Source organism: Mchenga conophoros, linkage group LG23 (assembly GCF_057382185.1).
Source record: "Mchenga conophoros isolate Kocher_MC1m ecotype Shallow Benthic linkage group LG23, M_conophoros_male_GT1.1, whole genome shotgun sequence".
NCBI lineage: Eukaryota > Metazoa > Chordata > Actinopteri > Cichliformes > Cichlidae > Mchenga > Mchenga conophoros.
The window spans coordinates 3,484,211-3,503,840 of NC_140547.1; the positions used below are offsets into that span (position 1 = coordinate 3,484,211).

The following is a 19,630-nucleotide window of genomic DNA, read 5'->3' on the forward strand; positions in this document are numbered from 1 at the left end:
GCAAGGTTTAATGCAGTAGATACAGCCATACCATGGAAATGTATCATTTCAGCCACTGGACTTACATATTCACAAATATGACACACATTTCAATAATCAGTGTAATGGGTGGGGGTAGTCATTGTGGGATCAGTGCCCATTTTGACACTGAGTTGATCACCTCCTCACCATATCCTATGATGGGAGCTTTCTGGTCACCAAATGTGCTAAATTGACAGTTAACGGCATTTCGGCAAGCCTAGAGATTTCTGGGAACATTCCCAATTGACCCCACAGCATTCAAATGCCAAATGTGTAAAATATGAATTTCTGATGACGACCTGACAGGACAGGGTTATTCCAGATTGTACCACATGATACTGGACATAGCTGAAAGAATGCCAGCAGTAAAATGGGACTGAATGAGTCGGGGAAGAGTAAACATAAAACAATGAAAAAGCAAATGAAACAACAGTTTTCTGAGATTTTTTAAAATTTTATTGACTTTTGGAAATTTTCAGGGAGGACCTAATGCAACAGCTGTAGACATACTTTATGTATCGTGGATGAAGTCTGTCATATGAATTGCTATTGCTTAAGCGAGAGCAAGTAGATGCAGTAACTACCAAGCTTCTTAGAATAATAATAATAACAAGCAAAAAGTAAAATCACATCTCAAAAAAGGAACAAGAGGTCAAAACTCAAATGCTGGATTCTCTCTTTCACCCCATGTCGGGACATCAGAAGTGATCATATTTCCTACAAAGATGAAAAGATGGGATTAGAAGTGTGCTCACCCTGCTACACCACACTGTATGTGTAAATGTGCATCACTACAGTAAGTTTCACCTGTTTTCTTAAATTGTTTCATGATCAACACAGTCAGTCCTATCAGGAGAAGTATCACAACAGCAATTCCCGCCCCTGCGCCAGTGTACAGCAACATGGCAGTCCCTATCGACATACCTGGCGTGGGATCACATAAAGATTTTAATGAAGCTTTAGGGAACTGTTCTCAGTGTATACTTCATGGCCAGCAGAAGTCATTGTTTTATAGTGTATGTTGATATTAGTTTGGGTTTTGCCTGTATCACACCACACAGTGTGCAAGAGAAGACTCCTATCTTAGAAAATGGTGTCATTTATAAATTACGGGGGAAATAACATTTTAAACTACAGAGAATAATTTACCTGTGCAGCTGGGCAGGCTGTCATTCCAGATCCCAGTGGCAGAGCAAAGCATCACTGCTGTGCCATTGAGGGTGAATCCATCTTTACAGCTGAAAACGCATTCAGAGCTAAAGCTGAAATTCCCCAGAGGATGAGAGCAATTCATAGACAGGTCTGAGGAGAAGGCACGGATGGCCTTACACTGCACAGCTAAAAAGGACAGCAACTACAATTACATAAGATCAATGAATATGTAATAACATTCAAAGTATTGCTATGCACTTACGTCGACAGGTGGGTGGATCCTGATTCCAGTGGCCTGAGGTGTTGCACATCATAGAAGATCTTCCTTTCAGCCAGAAACCTTTATTACATTTAAAGTCACACTGTGAGCCATAACTGAAAGGAGAGTTCAGATGGCTGCAGTTCATCCTCCCATGCTGTGGTGATTTGGCCAGCAGGGGGCATTGGCGTGCTGTGGATAACATAAAAACAGTATAGGCTCAGTACAGCTTCACTTTTGACTTTCCGGGTGGTGTAGAGTTTGGAACTATTTAATGTATGGACACAGATTAAGAAGGACTTTATGTGGATGGCAACCGTATCATGTTTTGGTTTATTACCCTGACAGCCTGGTATTTCTGTGCTCCATGTGCCCGCAGAGGTGCATTCAGTGTCAGGAATTCCAGTTAGCAGAAAGCCGTCCTCACAGGTTGATGTGCACCTAGAGCCAAAACTGAACTCGCCATGAGAATGAGAGCAGTCTAAAGTCCCATGAGAAGGAGGAGTGAGAATAGGACACCTTTCAGCTATAAAGGAAAAAAACTCACAGCACATAGAGGAACAGAGCAGATTATTAGCTTCTTTAAGAAAAAAGTGTAGCTGTGCAATTTAAATTATGGAAAAAGGAGTTTATCGGTCTGTTTCTGATACACTGGATATTGATACAAAGAGTGTTTTTACCTAAGCAATGGGGAACAGCTCTGTTCCACCTGCCTTGAGATGTGCACTCTGTGATAGCTGTACCATTTAGCACAAAACCTTCTGCACATGTTGATGTGCACACAGAAGCAAAACTGTACTCTCTGTGGGGATTAGAGCAGACTAAGGACCCATGAGAGGGTGAGTTCAGAGTGGGACACCGTCTAGCTGCAAGAGGAATGAAGACACAGAGGTACCAAGACAAAGAAAAGGCATCATGCCATTGAAACCTTTAAATTAAGCATTTATCTTTGATTGTCTGATCACTTATTATTGATGGAGGGTTTTTTCCTACCCAGACATTGAGGTATGTCTGTGCTCCAGTTGCTCATAGCCGTGCACTCGGTGTCAGCTGTCCCATTCAGCACAAATCCTTCATCACACATTGTCGTGCAATGAGAACCAAAACTGAACTTTCCATGAGGATCTGAGCAAATTATGGATCCGTGAGCAGGAGAGTTCAGTGTGGGGCATTTCTTAGCTGGAGATGAACAAAAGGAAAGATGTACACAAGGTATTAAGTTGATTTAGTGAAAAATTGTTGTAATGCAAACTGAACCATGAAACTACAAGCTTTTAGCGTGTTCTTTACCCAAGCAAGGTAGAATGTCTGTACTCCACATGCCCATGGAGGTGCACTCAGTGCTGGACGTCCCATTCAGCAGAAAGCCCTCATCACATGTTGATGTGCACACAGAAGCAAAACTGTACTCTCTGTGGGGATTAGAGCAGACTAAGGACCCACGAGAGGGTGAGTTCAGAGTGGGACATCGTCTAGCTGCAAGAGGAATGAAGACACAGAGGTACCAAGACAAAGAAAAGGCATCATGCCATTGAAACCTTTAAATTAAGCATTTATCTTTGATTGTCTGATCACTTATTATTGATAGAGGGTTTTTTCCTACCCAGACATTGAGGTATGTCTGTGCTCCAGTTGCTCATAGCAGTGCATTCAGTGTCAGCTGTCCCATTCAGCACAAATCCTTCATCACACGTTGTCGTGCAATGAGAACCAAAACTGAACTCTCCATGAGGATCAGAGCAAATTATGGATCCGTGAGCAGGAGAGTTCAGTGTGGGGCATTTCTTAGCTGGAGGGAGGGAACAGGCAGGGTAGAAGGTCAGCAATACGTTTTTTAATCAAGTGGTAATTGGACCCTCTGTGAACCTTGAAAGTACAAGCTCTTTTATTAACTAAACAATTGAGAAGCATGGATTTAGAATGTTTTTTACCCAAGCAATGTGGGATGTCTGTGCTCCAGTTGCTCATAGCCGTGCACTCAGTGACAGCAGTTCCATTTAAGATAAAACCTTCATCACAGGTTGTCGTGCAACGAGAACCAAAACTGAACTCTCCATGAGGATCAGAGCAAATTATGGATCCGTGAGCAGGAGAGTTCAGTGTGGGGCATTTCTTAGCTGGAGATGAACAAAAGGAAAGATGTACACAAGGTATTAAGTTGATTTAGTGAAAAATTGTTGTAATGCAAACTGAACCATGAGACTACAAGCTTTTAGCGTGTTCTTTACCCAAGCAAGGTGGAATGTTTGTACTCCACATGCCCATGGAGGTGCACTCAGTGCTGGACGTCCCATTCAGCAGAAAGCCCTCATCACATGTTGATGTGCACACAGAACCAAAACTGAAGGAACCATTTGGGTCAGAACATGATATGGAGCCATGAGAAGGAGAACTAATTGGAGTACATTTCTTAGCTTAAAGAAAGACAGACATAAGAAGAGGCAGCTTCTTAACCTGTGGTTCACATTCAAAACAGTAAAAAAAAAAAGTTTTCAAATTATATAGTATGTATATCAGCATTTAGTCATACCCAGGCAAACAGGAAGTGCATGACTCCAGTTACCCTGTGAAGAACATTTTGTCACATTTGTACCAATTAGATCAAATCCTTCTTCACACTGAACAGTGCATATTGAGGTGTAGCTGTGCTTGTTTATAGGGTTATGGCATTGCAGATAGGCATGAGGTGGAGCCTGAAGACTGTTGCACTGTACCACTAGAAAAGAGGAAACACTGTTCTTTCAACATCACAGCATGCAATTTTTATTTCTATCCAGAAAGCGTGTGCTGCTTTGTGGTACAGCAGAGTAGTTTGCGACACACCTGTACATGTAGGTGTAGGCTTGCTCCATTGTCCCAAGGTCAGACAGCTGAGTACCTTGTCCCCAGTTAAATAGTAACCCTCCTTGCAGGTGAAGTTACACCATGAGCCATAAGAGAAAGGCTCCACAGGGTCAACGCAGGTCATGTGGCCCATAGCAGGAGAGAAAACTGGGGAGCATTTTCTCACTGTGGTGAGACACAGATATCACTCATAGTTCACATAATGCAGATCAGTGCTCTTATATAAAATGTCAGTTTGAACAACTGTATGTTATGACTGTGCTTTCACAAACATAGCTTAATCATCATGCTGAGATCATTTACGGTCAAAGAAAAAACAAAAAAACAGTTTACCGACCCATGAAAAAAAAATCAGTGTTTGTCCAGCACGGACTTAAATGAGTGTGAAGTGGAGTGATGACAGGCGTGACCTAAAGCTAATCTGCTGCACAGTCCAGACAGGATGTGAAAGTGGACTGAGTGCAGTTATGCAGTAGTATATCTCGAAAGTAAATCTGTAAAAAGGGTTCAAGTATTACACAAGTTCTGTGAAAAGTAAGTGACACTCAAATACACACACAGACACACAAAATGAAAGCTATAATCAATTTAACTAAAAATAAAAATGAGTAAACTAATTAACCACCATACAGAATGATTTAAATTCAAAGGCAATGACAACTTTACCTGTACAGACTGGAACAGTGGCTGTCCATTGGCCAGTGTGGTCACAGATGATCTGGTTCTGCCCAATCAGTTCATAGCCTTCATCACAACTGAACTCACAGGTTGAGTTGTAGCTGAAGGCTGCGATGGGGTGGCTGCAGTTCATGCTACTCGCGCTGAAGTTGGTGTATTTCAAATTTGGACACTGTGCAACTATGATAAGCAGTCAAAATATGTTTTGTAACTTTGCCATCTGAAATATCAGTTTTTAAAAACAGCTGGTTTCCTGTTGCCATACCTTGACACAGAGGAACAGGGTGGTTCCAGAGCCCATTGGCTTGGCAAATCAGTTGAGGTGCGCCTATTAACCGAAATCCAACTTCACAGAGAAAATGGCAGGAAGAGTTAAGATGATTAGACCCATAGGGATTAGAACAGCGGAGAGACCCTTGATCTGGATGCGGAAAAGGTTTGCATGTGATCGCTGAAGATAAAACAAATAAAAATTAGTTCATGTCTTTTGTTTAGGTTTGCAAAAATATCTTTAACAATTGTCAGTAGGCTAAAACTAAAATACAGAAGTTCCCGAGGAACAAATGAGGGACAAATTAATAACAATCGAACCCTAAATGGACTGCTACGGTGAGGTTCTATGCCATTCAGATATAAAACGAAGACTTAAAGATGGTCAATATTATTCAAAATCAATCACTTGTTATGGGGACTCTTGTGGCTGAGTTGTCTGGTAACTTCATTAAATAAGTCTGAGGTGGTCAGAATGAAATATCAGGCTAATCCCGGCTGGTTATTTTAATTTAATAGTTGTATATTTGGATTGCATATTGCAATATTCTACAGATCTTATCAGCTTACCCTCTTCACAGCGTAGGCCTCGGAAACCAGGATGGCACTTGCAGATGTGGCTTCCAATGCTTTCCACACAGTCTGCATGAGCACTACAAGACTCATGTTTGCAAGAGGCTGCAAATCACACAAAAGGTGTCAGATGCTGTATTACATTTACTGCCAAAGTTTTCCATCAAACTAAGTGAAAAGTATCCTACCGGTGTAGCAGACAGCTCCTTTCAACTTATTGCAGTTCTCATTGTTCCACTTGGCTGTGTCTCTCGCCCTCTTAATGTATATCTCCACACAGTCCTGACGGGGTATGGTATCTGGCTCTGCTGATGCCCAGTTTTGAGCCTCTTCAGGTACACTCTGACTGGTGTTTACTGAGGTCCACAATCCAGCCACTCTGTGAATCCCTATCCAGTAATATTTTGGATTAAATGGTAGCAGATCATTGAGGAAATTGGTCTCCTCTTGGTTCTGAATGGCAACCATATCCGTGAAGAACTTCTGGCACCACTTGCGAGCCTCATACCAGTTCTGGTTTGGACCAGTGCTGTAGTTGTATGTCCATGCTTGCACACCTCCTTTCCTACTACTCAAGTCTAAAAATGTAGCATAAGGACAGTAAGATAAATGTGGACTGGTGAAGAAAAGTGTTTGGTGTGTGTATTACGCAGGCTTACCTACAGCAAACACAATCAGTGTAGCTATCAGTGCGTTACAATGCGAGTTTTGTCTTACATCACCTGACATCTGAAATACAAAGAAAAACAACTGAGAACGACACATGGCTGCTATATGTGAGAATGAGGGTACAGTATCAATTTCTATAGGTATGAATGAACAGCCGTTACGTGTCTTACCTTCTGAGCCGTCTTTAGTTACTAATTCTTGGCATTTAACTCTCACCTCTTCAGTAAATGGCAAAACAGTATTATCTGTCCTCCAGGGACTGAGCCAATGTCCAATTTTGTAATATCATTTCTACCACAGCTTCCTTTCAGGAAGGGTTTCACTCAACCACTCACAGCACCCTCCACACATGCATGCACACATCCAAAGATAATTATATATTCAGAAAAAGACATGCAGACACAGTCACTAAAACATTATTTTTATTCACATTTACATTTCAAAGCAATTTACAAGAATGCGGCACACATGTCTGAACCATACCATGATGACAAACCATCGAATATACACAATTACATAATTTATAAGTATGCAACATATCAAATGTAACTTTTACAACATATTAGGTAAAAGCCTTAGCTGACTGATATTTAAATCAGCATCCAGTGCATGATGCAAGGAGACCGATTTCCTCAATCTCTAAGTGAACTGTCTTGGTGTCAAATATATTCTAATTAAGGCGTGGGACGTTGTTTACGGTTGTGTATCACAGGGTGGACTTCCTTCTTCGGGCAGCCTGTGCAGGACAGAACAATGTTCTTAGATTTTTCCCCCAAATTCTTTGAATACTAAGTCAGCAAAGGCTGTGAGAAAGGGTGGAGCAGCTTAAGACAAACGTATAATTTCAACACTGACCTTTCTTGGGAAAGTTTCTTTCCTGTGAGAAACAGAGAAATGGATTACTTTTGAGGGGTGTTGCAATAAGATTGCACTGAATGTTTTATTTGTATAGAGAGTAGTTGAGAATGACTGACTTTGTCTGTGTTTTATGCAACAAAAACAGATGCAGCAGAAGGTAGAGAGGGCTCCACATCCAGCTAAAGCCAGCAAAGCCTGTTTATAGTCTGAAAAAGAGGGGAAAGCAATTTTTACCATTCAGTTATACATTACAGCACATCATTCATGTACATGTCAAAACTACTGCTTTCCATCAAAATGATTTAGCATGAGTTACTGGAAGCACAGTTCTTATGGCAAAGAAACTATAAAAACCATACATGAAATGGCCGGCCGCCATGTTTAATGTTTAACAACATTTTACAAACATTTACATGATTTTTTTGAAATTACTTGTACAAGTAGGTCTTGGGCCACTCCAGACTCTGGTCTCTCCACAAGTGACGGCTGGTGAGCCAATCACGAAGAAGCCAGGGTCACACTTAAAATGACAGGTTGTCTTGAATGTCTGATTTCCTCTGGAGCAGTTATGGGATCCATTATAAGTTTGAGGTAGAGGGGGACACTCCACAGCTGAGGGCACAAACAGGTTATACAACATCTTACAGTATGTTATAATACATTTTAAAGCACTGTACTTTATTTTTATTTTTTTATTTTTTTATACTTTATTTTTATTTATTTATTTTTAGGAACAGGAACATTAACATTTACACAGACACAGCAAGGGAAAAAGGTAAACAACTAACTAGAAGTAAAAATAATAAGATAAATAAGATAAATAAACAAATAATAAAAAATAATGGAGGGAGGGGCTCACCCAGGGCTATGGGAAGTTACTAAAATGTAGTTTTTCCACTTGGAGACACACCGTGCATCTTCACCCCCATACCTACGTCTATGTACATACTCACATATACTTTCAAGTATCTACATACACATCTACATATACATACATAATACATATCTACATGTGCATGCATGCATACTCGTGCATGTATACCCTTTGACATAAAATCAGGTTAAATGAAAACAGAATGGGAAGGGAATGAATAAGATCCTTTTCCTACATTATTCACAACCCTTTCGCATATTCGAAAACCATTTTGACCAATATCTTTGAAATTTGTCTTTACAGAGTCTTAGAGAAAAGGTCATCTTTTCCATTTCACAAATGTCTTTTACTATGGCTGACCACTCTCCAACCGTTGGTGGGTCCTTGTCCAGCCATCTTCTAGTTATTGCTTTTTTACTTGCTGCCGGGAATATTTTAAAAAGGTGTTTATCTTTCCTATTCATCTCAACTGGTACATTTCCCAAATATATATTGTAGCAAAGCAAAACTCAATCTCAGAACCCATGACTTTTTTTAATCCTCATTAGTATTTCGGCCCAATAAGTGTACTTTATTTTTAATGTGATGTTACAGTTTGGTATTACTACCGCTCTAATCAGTGGTAACAGTAACTTAAAATGCTTCACTGGAAGCACAGCGCTTATGAAAACAAACCTGTGTATTTTCAAGAACCTTTAAACTTTTAGATGATTTCATGAAATTACCTGCACAAGTAAGTCTTGGCCCACTCCAGTCCCCAGTGTCTTCACAAGTGACAAATGACGAGCCATTTATGAAGAAGCCAGGGTGACACTTTAATCGACAGGTCGTGTTGAAGGTTTGATTTCCTCTTGAGCAGCTATGGTATCCATTATAAGGCTCAGAGAGAGGGAGGCATTCCACAGCTAAGGACACAAACAAGTTACGCAACATCTTGTAATGGTTTATAAAACATTTCAAAGCACAAACATGCTGGTGTATGCACATTTTAATGTTATATAAGAATGTGGATAATGAGTCGCTGAAAACAGAATAAGTGTAGCAGTTAAACTAAATCTGTTTTTAAGTATTTACTTCTATATCTAATTGTACGATAAGGGGGGGAGCACTCAGGACAAAACCTGGGTTCCAGTTAAATCGACATGTTGTGTTGAACGTTTGATTTTCTCTTGAGCGGCTTTAGTATCTGTTCTCAAGCTGAGGAAAATCCACAGCTGAGGGCACAAACAGGTATGCAGGGCATTATGTAATGTCTTGTAACAGGTTTGTAATATGAAAATAACACATTTTAAAGCATTTATATTGGGTTTTTGTGTTCATACTGATGTAGGCTTAATAATGATAATTTCAGTTTTTGAAGAAAAACAACACGAGTCACTTATATATGTAGAGCATAAAAAATTGCGTATATCTCAAAGCGTGTGTGTTGGAATATACAACTCTGTTACGATTACTTGTTTCCTCCGTGCAAGTATGCCTGCACATTGTTTCACACATTACTAATAACTGTAAATGGCAACTGCATTATAATAAATAACACTAAATTGCTCACGTGTTTGGCACCTGTCTCCCTTAAAACCACGTTCACAGAGGCAGGTTGTACTGTTGATTGCCTCCTGGCATCTTCCTCTTTCACAGGATGATTCATTGCACTGGGCTTTTAAGAAAAAGCACACCAATATAAGGTCACTTATCACTATAAAACCTTCACAGCTTTTCTTTGTATAGAAGACACTTTATTTCTTTTTTAATAATAGATATTAAAAAAAATTAGTTTTAAGACAAGACATGTTATCCTGAAGATGTTAGAAAAGTTAAACAATGCAAACAAAAAATATCTGACATTACTGTAATGGTGCATAGCACATTAAAATAATATGTAAACAAAAATACAACAATTTACTTCAATAACAAATTAAAATAATATTTAAAACAAATATTATGAACATGTAAAAACTATTCTGAAATCAAGTTATCACCTTAAAGGAAATCAGCCATGCTTTTTCATGAAAATATAAAGTTATGATATAGCAAAAAGAAAAAAAATCAACAAAGCAGAATTAAAAATGTGGTAAAAAACTGTACAGGAATTACTATATGACAGGTTTACGTACTTTTAAAACACGCTGCATATTTTGATTTGCTACATTTCTCATCGTTCCACTTCCCTCGATTTTCTCCTGTGTTAGTGTAGATCTCTACACAAAACTCTGTTGCATGGACATTATTTGGTTCATTTGGTGCCCATGAATTGTTACCAATCCACGTGCTGTTATTCCCAATCCAAATCCAGCTTTCATTCATATGGTTTCTAGTGATTCCAATCCAGAAATATGGGGAGCTTCTTTTCTCTGGCAGGATGGAGACCAGATAATCATTCTCCGCTTGGTTTTGGATGACCACCATGTCTGTGAAATATTTCTGGCACCACTCTCTGGCCTGGGTCCAGTTCATTGTCTCGTTTGAGTAGTGATACGTCCAGCACAGAGTAGTCTCAGCCAAGCAACTACCTGCAAATGTTCAGAACAGCTTTTAATGTGATAATTAATAAAGTTTTCTGACACGTGTCAGCCGGTCTTTGCCCAGCAGCCACACATTTCACTGGAACTGGAATTAAAACTTACCAAAGATGAGGATTAATGTCCACTTCATCTTCAAAGAGCAATTTACTGTCTGTACAACGGGGGGGAAAGACTATTTTCAAAAGTACTAATGAATGTCACCACGGAGAGTTGCTGAATAAGAAAATTGTGACTTACCCAGAATTAATATTATAATATTGTCCTTTGAACTGTTTGACACAAACTCCTACATAAGTTAAATCCCTGTTTTTTCTGATCAACTCAAACATAAAACAAAAAGCGTTACAGCAGAAAAATGTAAAGGTTGTTAGACGAAACTAAGGACCAGTGTCAGGCTTTTATATGTTCTCGTTTGCCATTCAGAGCAACATTATCATACAATAACTGGATGTTTGCTGTTCAGGCTGAATGCATGTAACGAATGATTTACTGAATATTTTAATGACTTTAACAAACCTTTAGGGAAACCCCACCTATTTCTAGTAAAGGTGGTTTCAGGGGCAGATTTTAATGAAGAAAAGGTACACAATGCCACAAGGTGCTTACTCATAGAGGTTGGACTACAGCCTTTGAAACACTTTTTAGTGTTTAAATGGGAATTTTTAAGCCTTTCATTTGTGGCTAGAATGAGTGTTTTCTTGTCTGTTTTCAAAAACACGTCTTCTCCATATCCTGACATATTGATGTAATGGAAACTCTTTTTAACGGCAGTGTCCTTCGAGACAACTTTAGACTTATGAAAGATGCGAGATGTGAGTTCCTGTCCAACTAAAGTAAAAGAGACTGAATTTTTTTAAACAATGAACTCTGGGAGAGAAAAAAAGAATACCTAGGAATATAATTGTTCCTTCTTTGAATACCGCTCACTTTTATATGTTTATTCTGCTTTGTCATGAAGTTTATGATGGAAAGGTCGATGTTTTGGCAAGAGATCTGGGAATTTTTCAAAACACATCCTTCCTCAACCCCTGAAAAAAACCCCAGAAGGTTGTAGAAGGTCATGGCTGAAACTGGGAAACTAGATTGGTTTATGATAGAAATCATGAGTCAATCTATGAAGGCTGGCTCCACAGAAGGCTATTACACATCCCACCACTACACATCCTGCTTGGCTAAGCATTCCTACCAGTGTGGTGACACTGACACAACTGGCTGAACTTTTTTATTAGTCCTCCGTATATTTTTGAATATCAGAACATTTCCGAACATAGAAAACAGCAGATAAAAAACATCAAATTTGAAGTGTTACAGTAACAAAGTCAAAAAATAGAACACACACACACACACACACACACACACACACACACTCAGCTATCATGACAGGACAGGCAGATGATGATAAATGCAGAGGAGGAAAAGCAATTACTGGATCAGCTAGGTGTAGTAGGGAGCGCACAGGGCCCTCATTATCAACAGACTGTAGAGTTTGGGATACACACACACACACACACACACACACACACACACACACACACACCACCTTAAAAAATAATGCTTTTTTAAGAAAATAAATATTACATGAATTCTATATCAAATTATTTGCTGCTATGCACTACAATGATAATTTACACATAATGCGTAAAACCATCTGTAGTTTTCTATTATAGCACGTTTTTGCTATATTAGGCTGTCAATACTGTTCTTGGAAACTCTGTGGAGGAGCCTCTATGTCAGAGATGCTGTAATAAAAGAGAAAAGAGGAAAAATCAGAAAACCCCAAAAGACACATATATGATTTAAACGAGGTAAATTCTTTTCTAACCTGTTCAAACTTGTTTGATTTCTTCAGTTTTTTAAAGATCCACATAGCCATAAGCACACCAGAGAGGAAGGCAATCCCTCCTGTGGCTACACCAGCAGTGACTGCTGCAACTGGAGCAGGAGCTGTGGAAACACAGTGAAATGTGAATAGTGTGAACTTTTGCTTTCCCCTTTGATCTGTTGTTGCTCGTTTACCTTGGCAGGTGGGTTTCTCTGCAGTCCAGTTGCCATGGTGATCACATGTCAGCAGCTCAGGTCCTTCTAATGAGTAGCCTTGGTCACAGGTGAAGGAGCACTGAGAGCTGTAAACTGACTCAGTGCTGGAGCAACTGATGTGACCGTTTTCAGGAGCCTCAAGCAACAAACATGTAACAGCTGTTGTAAAGGACAGGAAGATGTCACTTTGAACATGCAAATGAAATTGTGAACAACAAGTAATCCAGGTAAAATGGGTTCACATGTACCTGTGCAGGTTGGTGATCTGGAGGTCCATTGGCCTGGATGTGTACACTCCATGCTGTGTGCACCTTGCAGCTCATGTCCTTCATCACATGTAAAATGACAAACCATGCCAAGTGGATGGGGTGTGTCATGACTAAGAAATGAAGACAGAGAAGGGCTGCAGCTTATCTGACCATTTGTTGGGACCTCTGGAGCAGGACATCCTTTTGCTACAAAAAGAAAATAGGAAAATATTATTAACATATTTTGACATAATCAATCAAAAAAAAAAAAAAAACTGGAGTAACACTGTTTGTAGTAAATATTGATATAATTAGTCTTTCAGACCTTTGCATGTAGGTATGTTTTCATTCCACTGTCCGTCCTCAGAACACTTGATGGTGTTTGCTCCCTGCAGTTCAAAACCTTCTTCACAGCTGAAGCTGCAGGTGGAGTTTGGTCGCAGTTCAGTCTCAGATTCACTGCACTGCATGATGAGGGGAGCTTCTCTCTCTGGATTCTGGCAAAGGATGGCTGACACAGAAACATGTGTATTTTATTGAATGTGCCCTCATTGTATAGAAGATGGTGGGTTATAGAGAGGGAGCTATAAAAGCATTATTAAATGGGAATAATGTGAAGCTTTTATATCTCAAATTTGTTGTTTGTTTTAATCCGTTGTTGTTGTTTTTTTTTTACCTTGACAGGTGGGTTTCTCTGCAGTCCAGTTACCATGATGATCACATGTCAGCAGCTCAGGTCCTTCTAATGAGTAGCCTTGGTCACAGGTGAAGGAGCACTGAGAGTTGTAAACTGACTCAGTGCTGGAGCAACTGATGTGACCGTTTTCAGGAGCCTCAAGCAGCGGGCATCGAACAACTGTTGTAAAGGACAGAAAAATGTGACTTTCATGTCATTAACATACAAATGAAGTTGTGAACAACAAGTAATCCAAGTAAAATGGGTTCACATGTACCTGTGCAGATTGGTGATCTGGAGGTCCATTGGCCTGGATGTGTACACTCCATGCTGTGTGCACCTTGCAGCTCATGTCCTTCATCACATGTAAAATGACAAACCATGCCAAGTGGATGGGGTGTGTCATGACTAAGAAATGAAGACAGAGAAGGGCTGCAGCTTATCTGACCATTTGTTGGGACCTCTGGAGCAGGACATCCTTTTGCTACAAAAGGGAAACAAAAGAGTAAAATATTACTAATATGTCATGACATAATCAATCCAAGAAAAAAACTGGAGTAACACTGTTTGTAGTAAATATTGATATAATTAGTCTTTCAGACCTTTGCATGTAGGTATGTTTTCATTCCACTGTCCGTCCTCAGAACACTTGATGGTGTTTGCTCCCTGCAGTTCAAAACCTTCTTCACAGCTGAAGCTGCAGGTGGAGTTTGGTCGCAGTTCAGTCTCAGATTCACTGCACTGCATGATGAGGGGAGCTTCTCTCTCTGGATTCTGGCAAAGGATGGCTGACACAGAAACATGTGTATTTTATTGAACGTGTCCTCATGATATAGAAGATGGTGGGTTATACTTTTCGTGTTCCTCTTACCTTCACAGTGAGGAATCTGCTGATTCCATGTACCTCCTGATGTGCAGGTCACTCTACTGGCTCCCACTAAATGGTAACCTTGGTCACAACTGAAGCTGCAGGTGTTTTTGTAGCTGAACCTCGTATCAGCATCTTCTCCACAGCTGACAAAGCCATTTGTCAAGTTTTGCAGAGCAGGGCACTGAACAGCTACAAAAGAGAGAGGCAACAGAAGGAGTTAAATTAAAGCTTTTATTTTAATCATCATGCAAATCATCCTCCAAATAACAAAAACTACACAATGATGAAAGGTTAAAAACATGTGGCCGTACCAACACAGTATGGCTGGGATCCATTCCAATTTGCTGATGCTTCACATTGCAGAGATGAAGATCCAGACAGTACATAACCTTCATCACAGGTAAAAGTACAGGTGGACTGATAGCTGAATGAGCCCAGAGGATCAGAGCATTTCATTGATCCATGTGTCGGCTCTGACATCTTCTCACACTGAATCACTGTAGACAACAGAGGGGAATAAAGCATTACGCCATGACTCCATCACTGTGTAGAAAATAATAAAAGTAACAAAAAGTAGTAGCAATATTATAAGCTATTAATACTTAAACTCACTTTCACATGTAGGGGGTTTTTCTGACCATTTTCCTAAGGAAGTACACCTCAAAGGTCCTGGCACACTCAGCTTGTATCCTTCCTCACAGGAATACTGACACAAGGAGTCATAGGAGAAACTGCCATACTTGTGAGAGCAATTTACATGTCCTTTATCTGGAACAACCACTTCACCTTTGTTACACTGCACAACTGACAACAAAAAAACAACAACACAGTTGGATATTAATTAAATCCTTTACATGACTTAAAATATGTATTTAAACTACGCTATCAGATTTTTTCTCACCTTGGTCACACTTGTGTCCAAAAAACCCTTCAAAGCAATCACATTTGTGGCTGTTGATGGTTTCAACACACTCTCCGTGGAAACAGGAGTCAATCTTACAAGCCGCTGGAAAAAGCAGAGGTACTTCTATAAAGGTTGGTAAATATACTAAAACAATATGTCAGAAACATCATTTTTAACTTTCAGATCAGTAGATCACCTATTAAAGAACAGCAACACAGCAGCAAAAATTAGTTTTTCAAGAGTGTGATTTTTGCTCACCTGTGTAGCACAGAGCAGTCTTTGATTTTGTACATCTCTCGTCATTCCACTTGCCTGGTTCTTTGTCTCTTTTAATATACATCTCCACACAATCCTCATGCATGCCTGTGTTTTTGTCACCCTCGTTATTGTTCGGTTCTCCTTTTGCCCAGTTGGTTGCTTCTTCTGTCAGAGGCTTGTTGGTTCCTACCCAGGTCCAGACATTATTAATCCTACGAATCCCAATCCAGTAGTAGCCATTTTTCTTGGGCAGCCAGTTGTTAAGATGCTCAAGCTCCTCCTGGTTCTGGATGGCCACCATGTCCGTGTAGTGCTCCTGGCACCAGCTTCGTGCATCATCCCATGTCATTGCGTTGTCCGAGTAGAAGTAAGACCAAGACTCTACACTAGTCCACATGCACAGCACTTAAATAGAGACAGTGACATATAGTAGATGTAAATGGGGAGAAAAGGAGAGATTTAAAAAAATTCTATTAACTAATTTGCTCTCTAATGAGTGTTTTTAGTATTGGGTGCCTTTGTCCCTCCCGTATATATTCTTCATCCTGTATAAATTTCTCTTATTTGTTGTTTATTTTTGCTGTCTTACTATTTATATTTTATTCCTGCACACTTGGTGTGGAGCACCCACAATTTTGTCATACATGTACAGTGAACACAGGGCAATCCTATTCTAGCTGGTTCTAAAACTTTTTATTGAGACGCTCAAGGCTCTTCTGGCAATAAATGTACATACTTGAACAAATAACGGCGAAGTTGATCCATGAGGCAGAGCTCTTATATCCATGGGTTAGTCCAAAGAAGGAATCCTGTAAAAATAATTTAAAGGTGCATTAAATTAAAACCAAATTAATTTACATTAAAATGAATAATATTTAAATTGATATCCCTTCCACTCACCATTTTAAATGATATGCCTGATAAACTCCAGAAGGCACTTGATTCTCTAGCTTTCAGCCTTAGTATGTGTAGGGATGATTCTCTGCGTTACGCACTGGATTTCCAGGTTTTATACGCTTCTCTAGTGTCATTCAGGAAACCTGGAAGGTTTCCATGGAATCCCCCCCAATACTGCTCCATTCCACAAAAGGCTTTAAAAACATTTCCTGCACAAAAGCATTGGCTGGTCGTTCTCAGTACTGAACTCCCAGGTTGACTTTTAGGGTGAGATGGGGCTTACTTGGCTCTGCAACAATGCAGCTAATCGGGGTGACAAATGGGGTGACTGCATGTTCATGCTACTCCCACTGAAATTGTTGTGTTTCTAAGCTAGACACTGTGTAACGATGATAAACAGTCAAAACTATTTTTTTAAACTTCGACATCTGAAATATTAGTTTTTAAAAATTATCAGTTTCCTGTTGCCGTACATTAATGTAGAGGAAGAGAATAGCTCCAAGGTCTGCTGGCTTGATAGATGAGTTGGGGTGTGCCCACCAACAGAAAGCCAAAAAGCAGGAAAAGATTAGACCTTTAGACCCAAACAGATCAAAACAATGGTTAGAGCCTTGATCTGGATGGGGAAAGGTTTGCATGGAATTGTCGAAGATGAAAATAAAAAGAAAATATATTAATTTGAGAAAGAGGTCGGTTCTTTGGTTCAGGTTTATAAAAATATATATACATACACACTACAAAAGTCAAAGTTTGGACACACCATCTCATTTTAATAGTTTTTCTTTATTTTCCCTACTTTCTACATTGTAGATGCATGCTGAAATCAAATATCTGAAGCAAGATATATAGAATTATGCAGCAAAGAAAAAATCTATAAATAACTCCAAATATGTCTTATCTTGGCAGCTCGGTGGCACGGTGGTTAGCACTGTTGCCGCACAGCAAGAAGGTCCTGAGTTCAATTCCAACATCAGGCCGGGGTCTTTCTGTGTGGAGTTTGCGTGTTCTCCCCGTGTTTGCGTGGGTTCTCTCCGGGTACTCCGGCTTCCTCCCACCGTCCAAAGACATGCAGCTTGTGGGGATAGGTTAATTGGATAATCCAAATTGTCACTAGGTATGAATGTGAGTGCGAATGGTTGTCTGTCCCTGTGTGTTGGCCCTGCGACAGACTGGCAACCTGTCCAGGGTGTACCCCGCCTCTCGCCCTATGACAGCTGGGATAGGTTCCAGCGCCCCCCGCGACCCTGAAAAGGATAAGCAGAAGTGAATGGATGGATGGATGGATGTCTTATATTTTCGTTTTCTGAAAGTCTTTGTTGACAGCGCTTCAAACCCTTGGCCTTTTCTCAATGAGTTTCATGATGTAGTGACCTGAAATGCTTTTAACTTCACAGGTGTGTCTTGTCAGGGTTCATTTGTGGAATTTCTTGCCTTCTTAATGGGGTTTGGACCATCAGTTGGCTTGTGCAGAAGTCAGGTTGGTACACAGCTGACAGCTCTATTTGGAAAATCGGAATTCATATTATGACAAGAACCAATCAGCTAATGAAGAGAAATGACAGTCCATCATTATTTTAAGAACTGGAAGTCAGTCAGTCAGTCATTTGAATATGTCCCCAAGTGCAGTCGCAAACAGTGTGACACAGAAAAGGTGAACGGATGGTCTCTACATGCATGGTTCCCACTGTGAAGCATGCAGGAGTGATGTTGTAGGGGTGGTATGGTGGTGACACTGTTGGAGATTAATTCAAAATTAAAGGCAAAAAGAACCAGCGTGGCTCCCACAGCATCCTGCAGCAACATGCAGTCCCATCCAGTTTGCGTTTCGTTAGACCATCATTTATTTTTTAACAGGACAATGACCCCAAATACACCTCCTGGCTGTGTAAGGGCTATTTGACCAAGAAGGAGAGTGATGGAGTGCTGCGCAAGATGGCCTGGCCTCCTCAGTCACCTGACCTAAACTCAATCAAGAAGGTTTGGGATGAGATGGAGCGCAGAAGGAAGGCAAAAGGGCCAACAAGTGCTCAGCATCTCTGGGAACTCCTTCAAGACTGTCGGAAAATCATTTGAGGTGACGACCTCATGAAGCTCATCGAGAGAATGCCAAGAGTGTGCAAAGCAGTAATCAGATCAAAGGGTGGCTATTTTGAAGAATCTACAATATAAAACTTCGTGAAATGGATATAAATTTACGCTACCAGAGAATGGACTGGGGGAGTGGGAGAACATCAAGAGCTGTTATTTTTTAATGTGTTCCAGTTTACGAAAAACAGCATATCTCTTTTTGTGGCACATAAAAAGACAAACTAAGAATAAAAAGTTAGTAATTTTGTGCGGTTAGTGGTTTGTGCAACTCAGAAATATAACAACAATCCTTGGAAACTAGAATGACGCTGACAGTTGTATTTTCACATGGTTTCCATACAGTATGCAATAACACTAAAGGACTAATGTTTGCACAAGATTGCAATTTACAACCTAAAAGTAATAAATGCTAAAATAACAGTCAGGAAAGAGCTTCGGGAAAGGAAAAGGTGTAGCGACAGATTCTTTCTTGTTACTGCATTTATTTCTCATTGTTCCACTTGGTTATGTCTCTCTTGGGGTGATCGTGGCTCAAGAGTTGGGAGTTCGCCTTGTAATCGGAAGGTTGCCGGTTCGAGCCCTGGCTTGGACAGTCTCGGTCGCTGTGTCCTTGGGCAAGACGCTTCACCTGTTGCCTACTAGTAGTGGTCAGAGGGCCCGGTGGTGCCGGTGTCTGGCAGCCTCGCCTCTGTCAGTGCGCCCCAGGGTAGCTGTGGCTACAATGTAGCTGCCATCACCGGTGTGTGAATGGGTGGATGACTGGATGTGTAAAGCGCTTTGGGGTCCTTAGGGACTAGTAAAGTGCTATACAAATACAGGCCATTTATCTCTTCCTTGCAATGTATCTCCACACAGTCCTGAAAGGGTATGTTATCTGGCTCTGCAGGTACCCAGTTTGGAACCTCATTAGGTGCAATCTGATGATGATGTA

At 40.3% G+C, this 19,630-nt stretch overlaps 2 protein-coding genes and 1 pseudogene across 4 annotated transcripts; all 3 read right to left on the bottom strand.

Annotated features, from left to right (window-relative positions):
* Positions 1 to 472: 472 nt before the first annotated feature.
* LOC146546405 (P-selectin-like) lies at positions 473 to 6,721 on the bottom strand. The gene is made up of 19 exons (XM_085264504.1): positions 6,637 to 6,721; positions 6,457 to 6,526; positions 5,986 to 6,375; positions 5,795 to 5,902; positions 5,220 to 5,405; positions 4,943 to 5,134; positions 4,256 to 4,441; positions 3,963 to 4,148; positions 3,661 to 3,846; positions 3,364 to 3,549; positions 3,036 to 3,221; positions 2,723 to 2,908; positions 2,426 to 2,611; positions 2,113 to 2,298; positions 1,773 to 1,958; positions 1,436 to 1,624; positions 1,171 to 1,359; positions 829 to 945; positions 473 to 738 (listed from the first exon to the last, which is right to left on the bottom strand). The coding sequence occupies exons 2-19, from the start codon at positions 6,524 to 6,526 to the stop codon at positions 674 to 676; spliced, it is 3,180 nt and encodes a 1,059-aa protein (XP_085120630.1). The 5' UTR covers positions 6,637 to 6,721; the 3' UTR covers positions 473 to 673.
* Positions 6,722 to 6,934: 213 nt separating this feature from the next.
* On the bottom strand, positions 6,935 to 11,160 carry LOC146546406 (L-selectin). Of its 2 annotated transcripts, XM_085265236.1 has the most exons (9): positions 10,958 to 11,160; positions 10,823 to 10,871; positions 10,313 to 10,708; positions 9,751 to 9,855; positions 8,924 to 9,103; positions 7,757 to 7,936; positions 7,441 to 7,530; positions 7,322 to 7,343; positions 6,935 to 7,202 (listed from the first exon to the last, which is right to left on the bottom strand). In XM_085265236.1, the coding sequence occupies exons 2-9, from the start codon at positions 10,848 to 10,850 to the stop codon at positions 7,160 to 7,162; spliced, it is 1,044 nt and encodes a 347-aa protein (XP_085121362.1). In that variant the 5' UTR covers positions 10,851 to 10,871; positions 10,958 to 11,160; the 3' UTR covers positions 6,935 to 7,159. The 2 variants fall into 2 exon arrangements, with proteins under 2 accessions (XP_085121362.1, XP_085121363.1); XM_085265237.1 differs by having other exon boundaries at positions 10,823 to 11,160.
* A 632-nt stretch (positions 11,161 to 11,792) lies between these two features.
* LOC146546407 (E-selectin-like) lies at positions 11,793 to 16,683 on the bottom strand (annotated as a pseudogene). Its single transcript, XR_014890599.1, has 15 exons — positions 16,615 to 16,683; positions 16,451 to 16,523; positions 15,715 to 16,119; positions 15,454 to 15,558; positions 15,165 to 15,356; positions 14,864 to 15,049; positions 14,553 to 14,741; positions 14,284 to 14,469; positions 13,959 to 14,165; positions 13,682 to 13,861; positions 13,331 to 13,516; positions 13,006 to 13,212; positions 12,737 to 12,916; positions 12,523 to 12,664; positions 11,793 to 12,459 (listed from the first exon to the last, which is right to left on the bottom strand). The product of XR_014890599.1 is annotated as an E-selectin-like (transcript).
* Between the last annotated feature and the right edge of the window lie 2,947 nt (positions 16,684 to 19,630).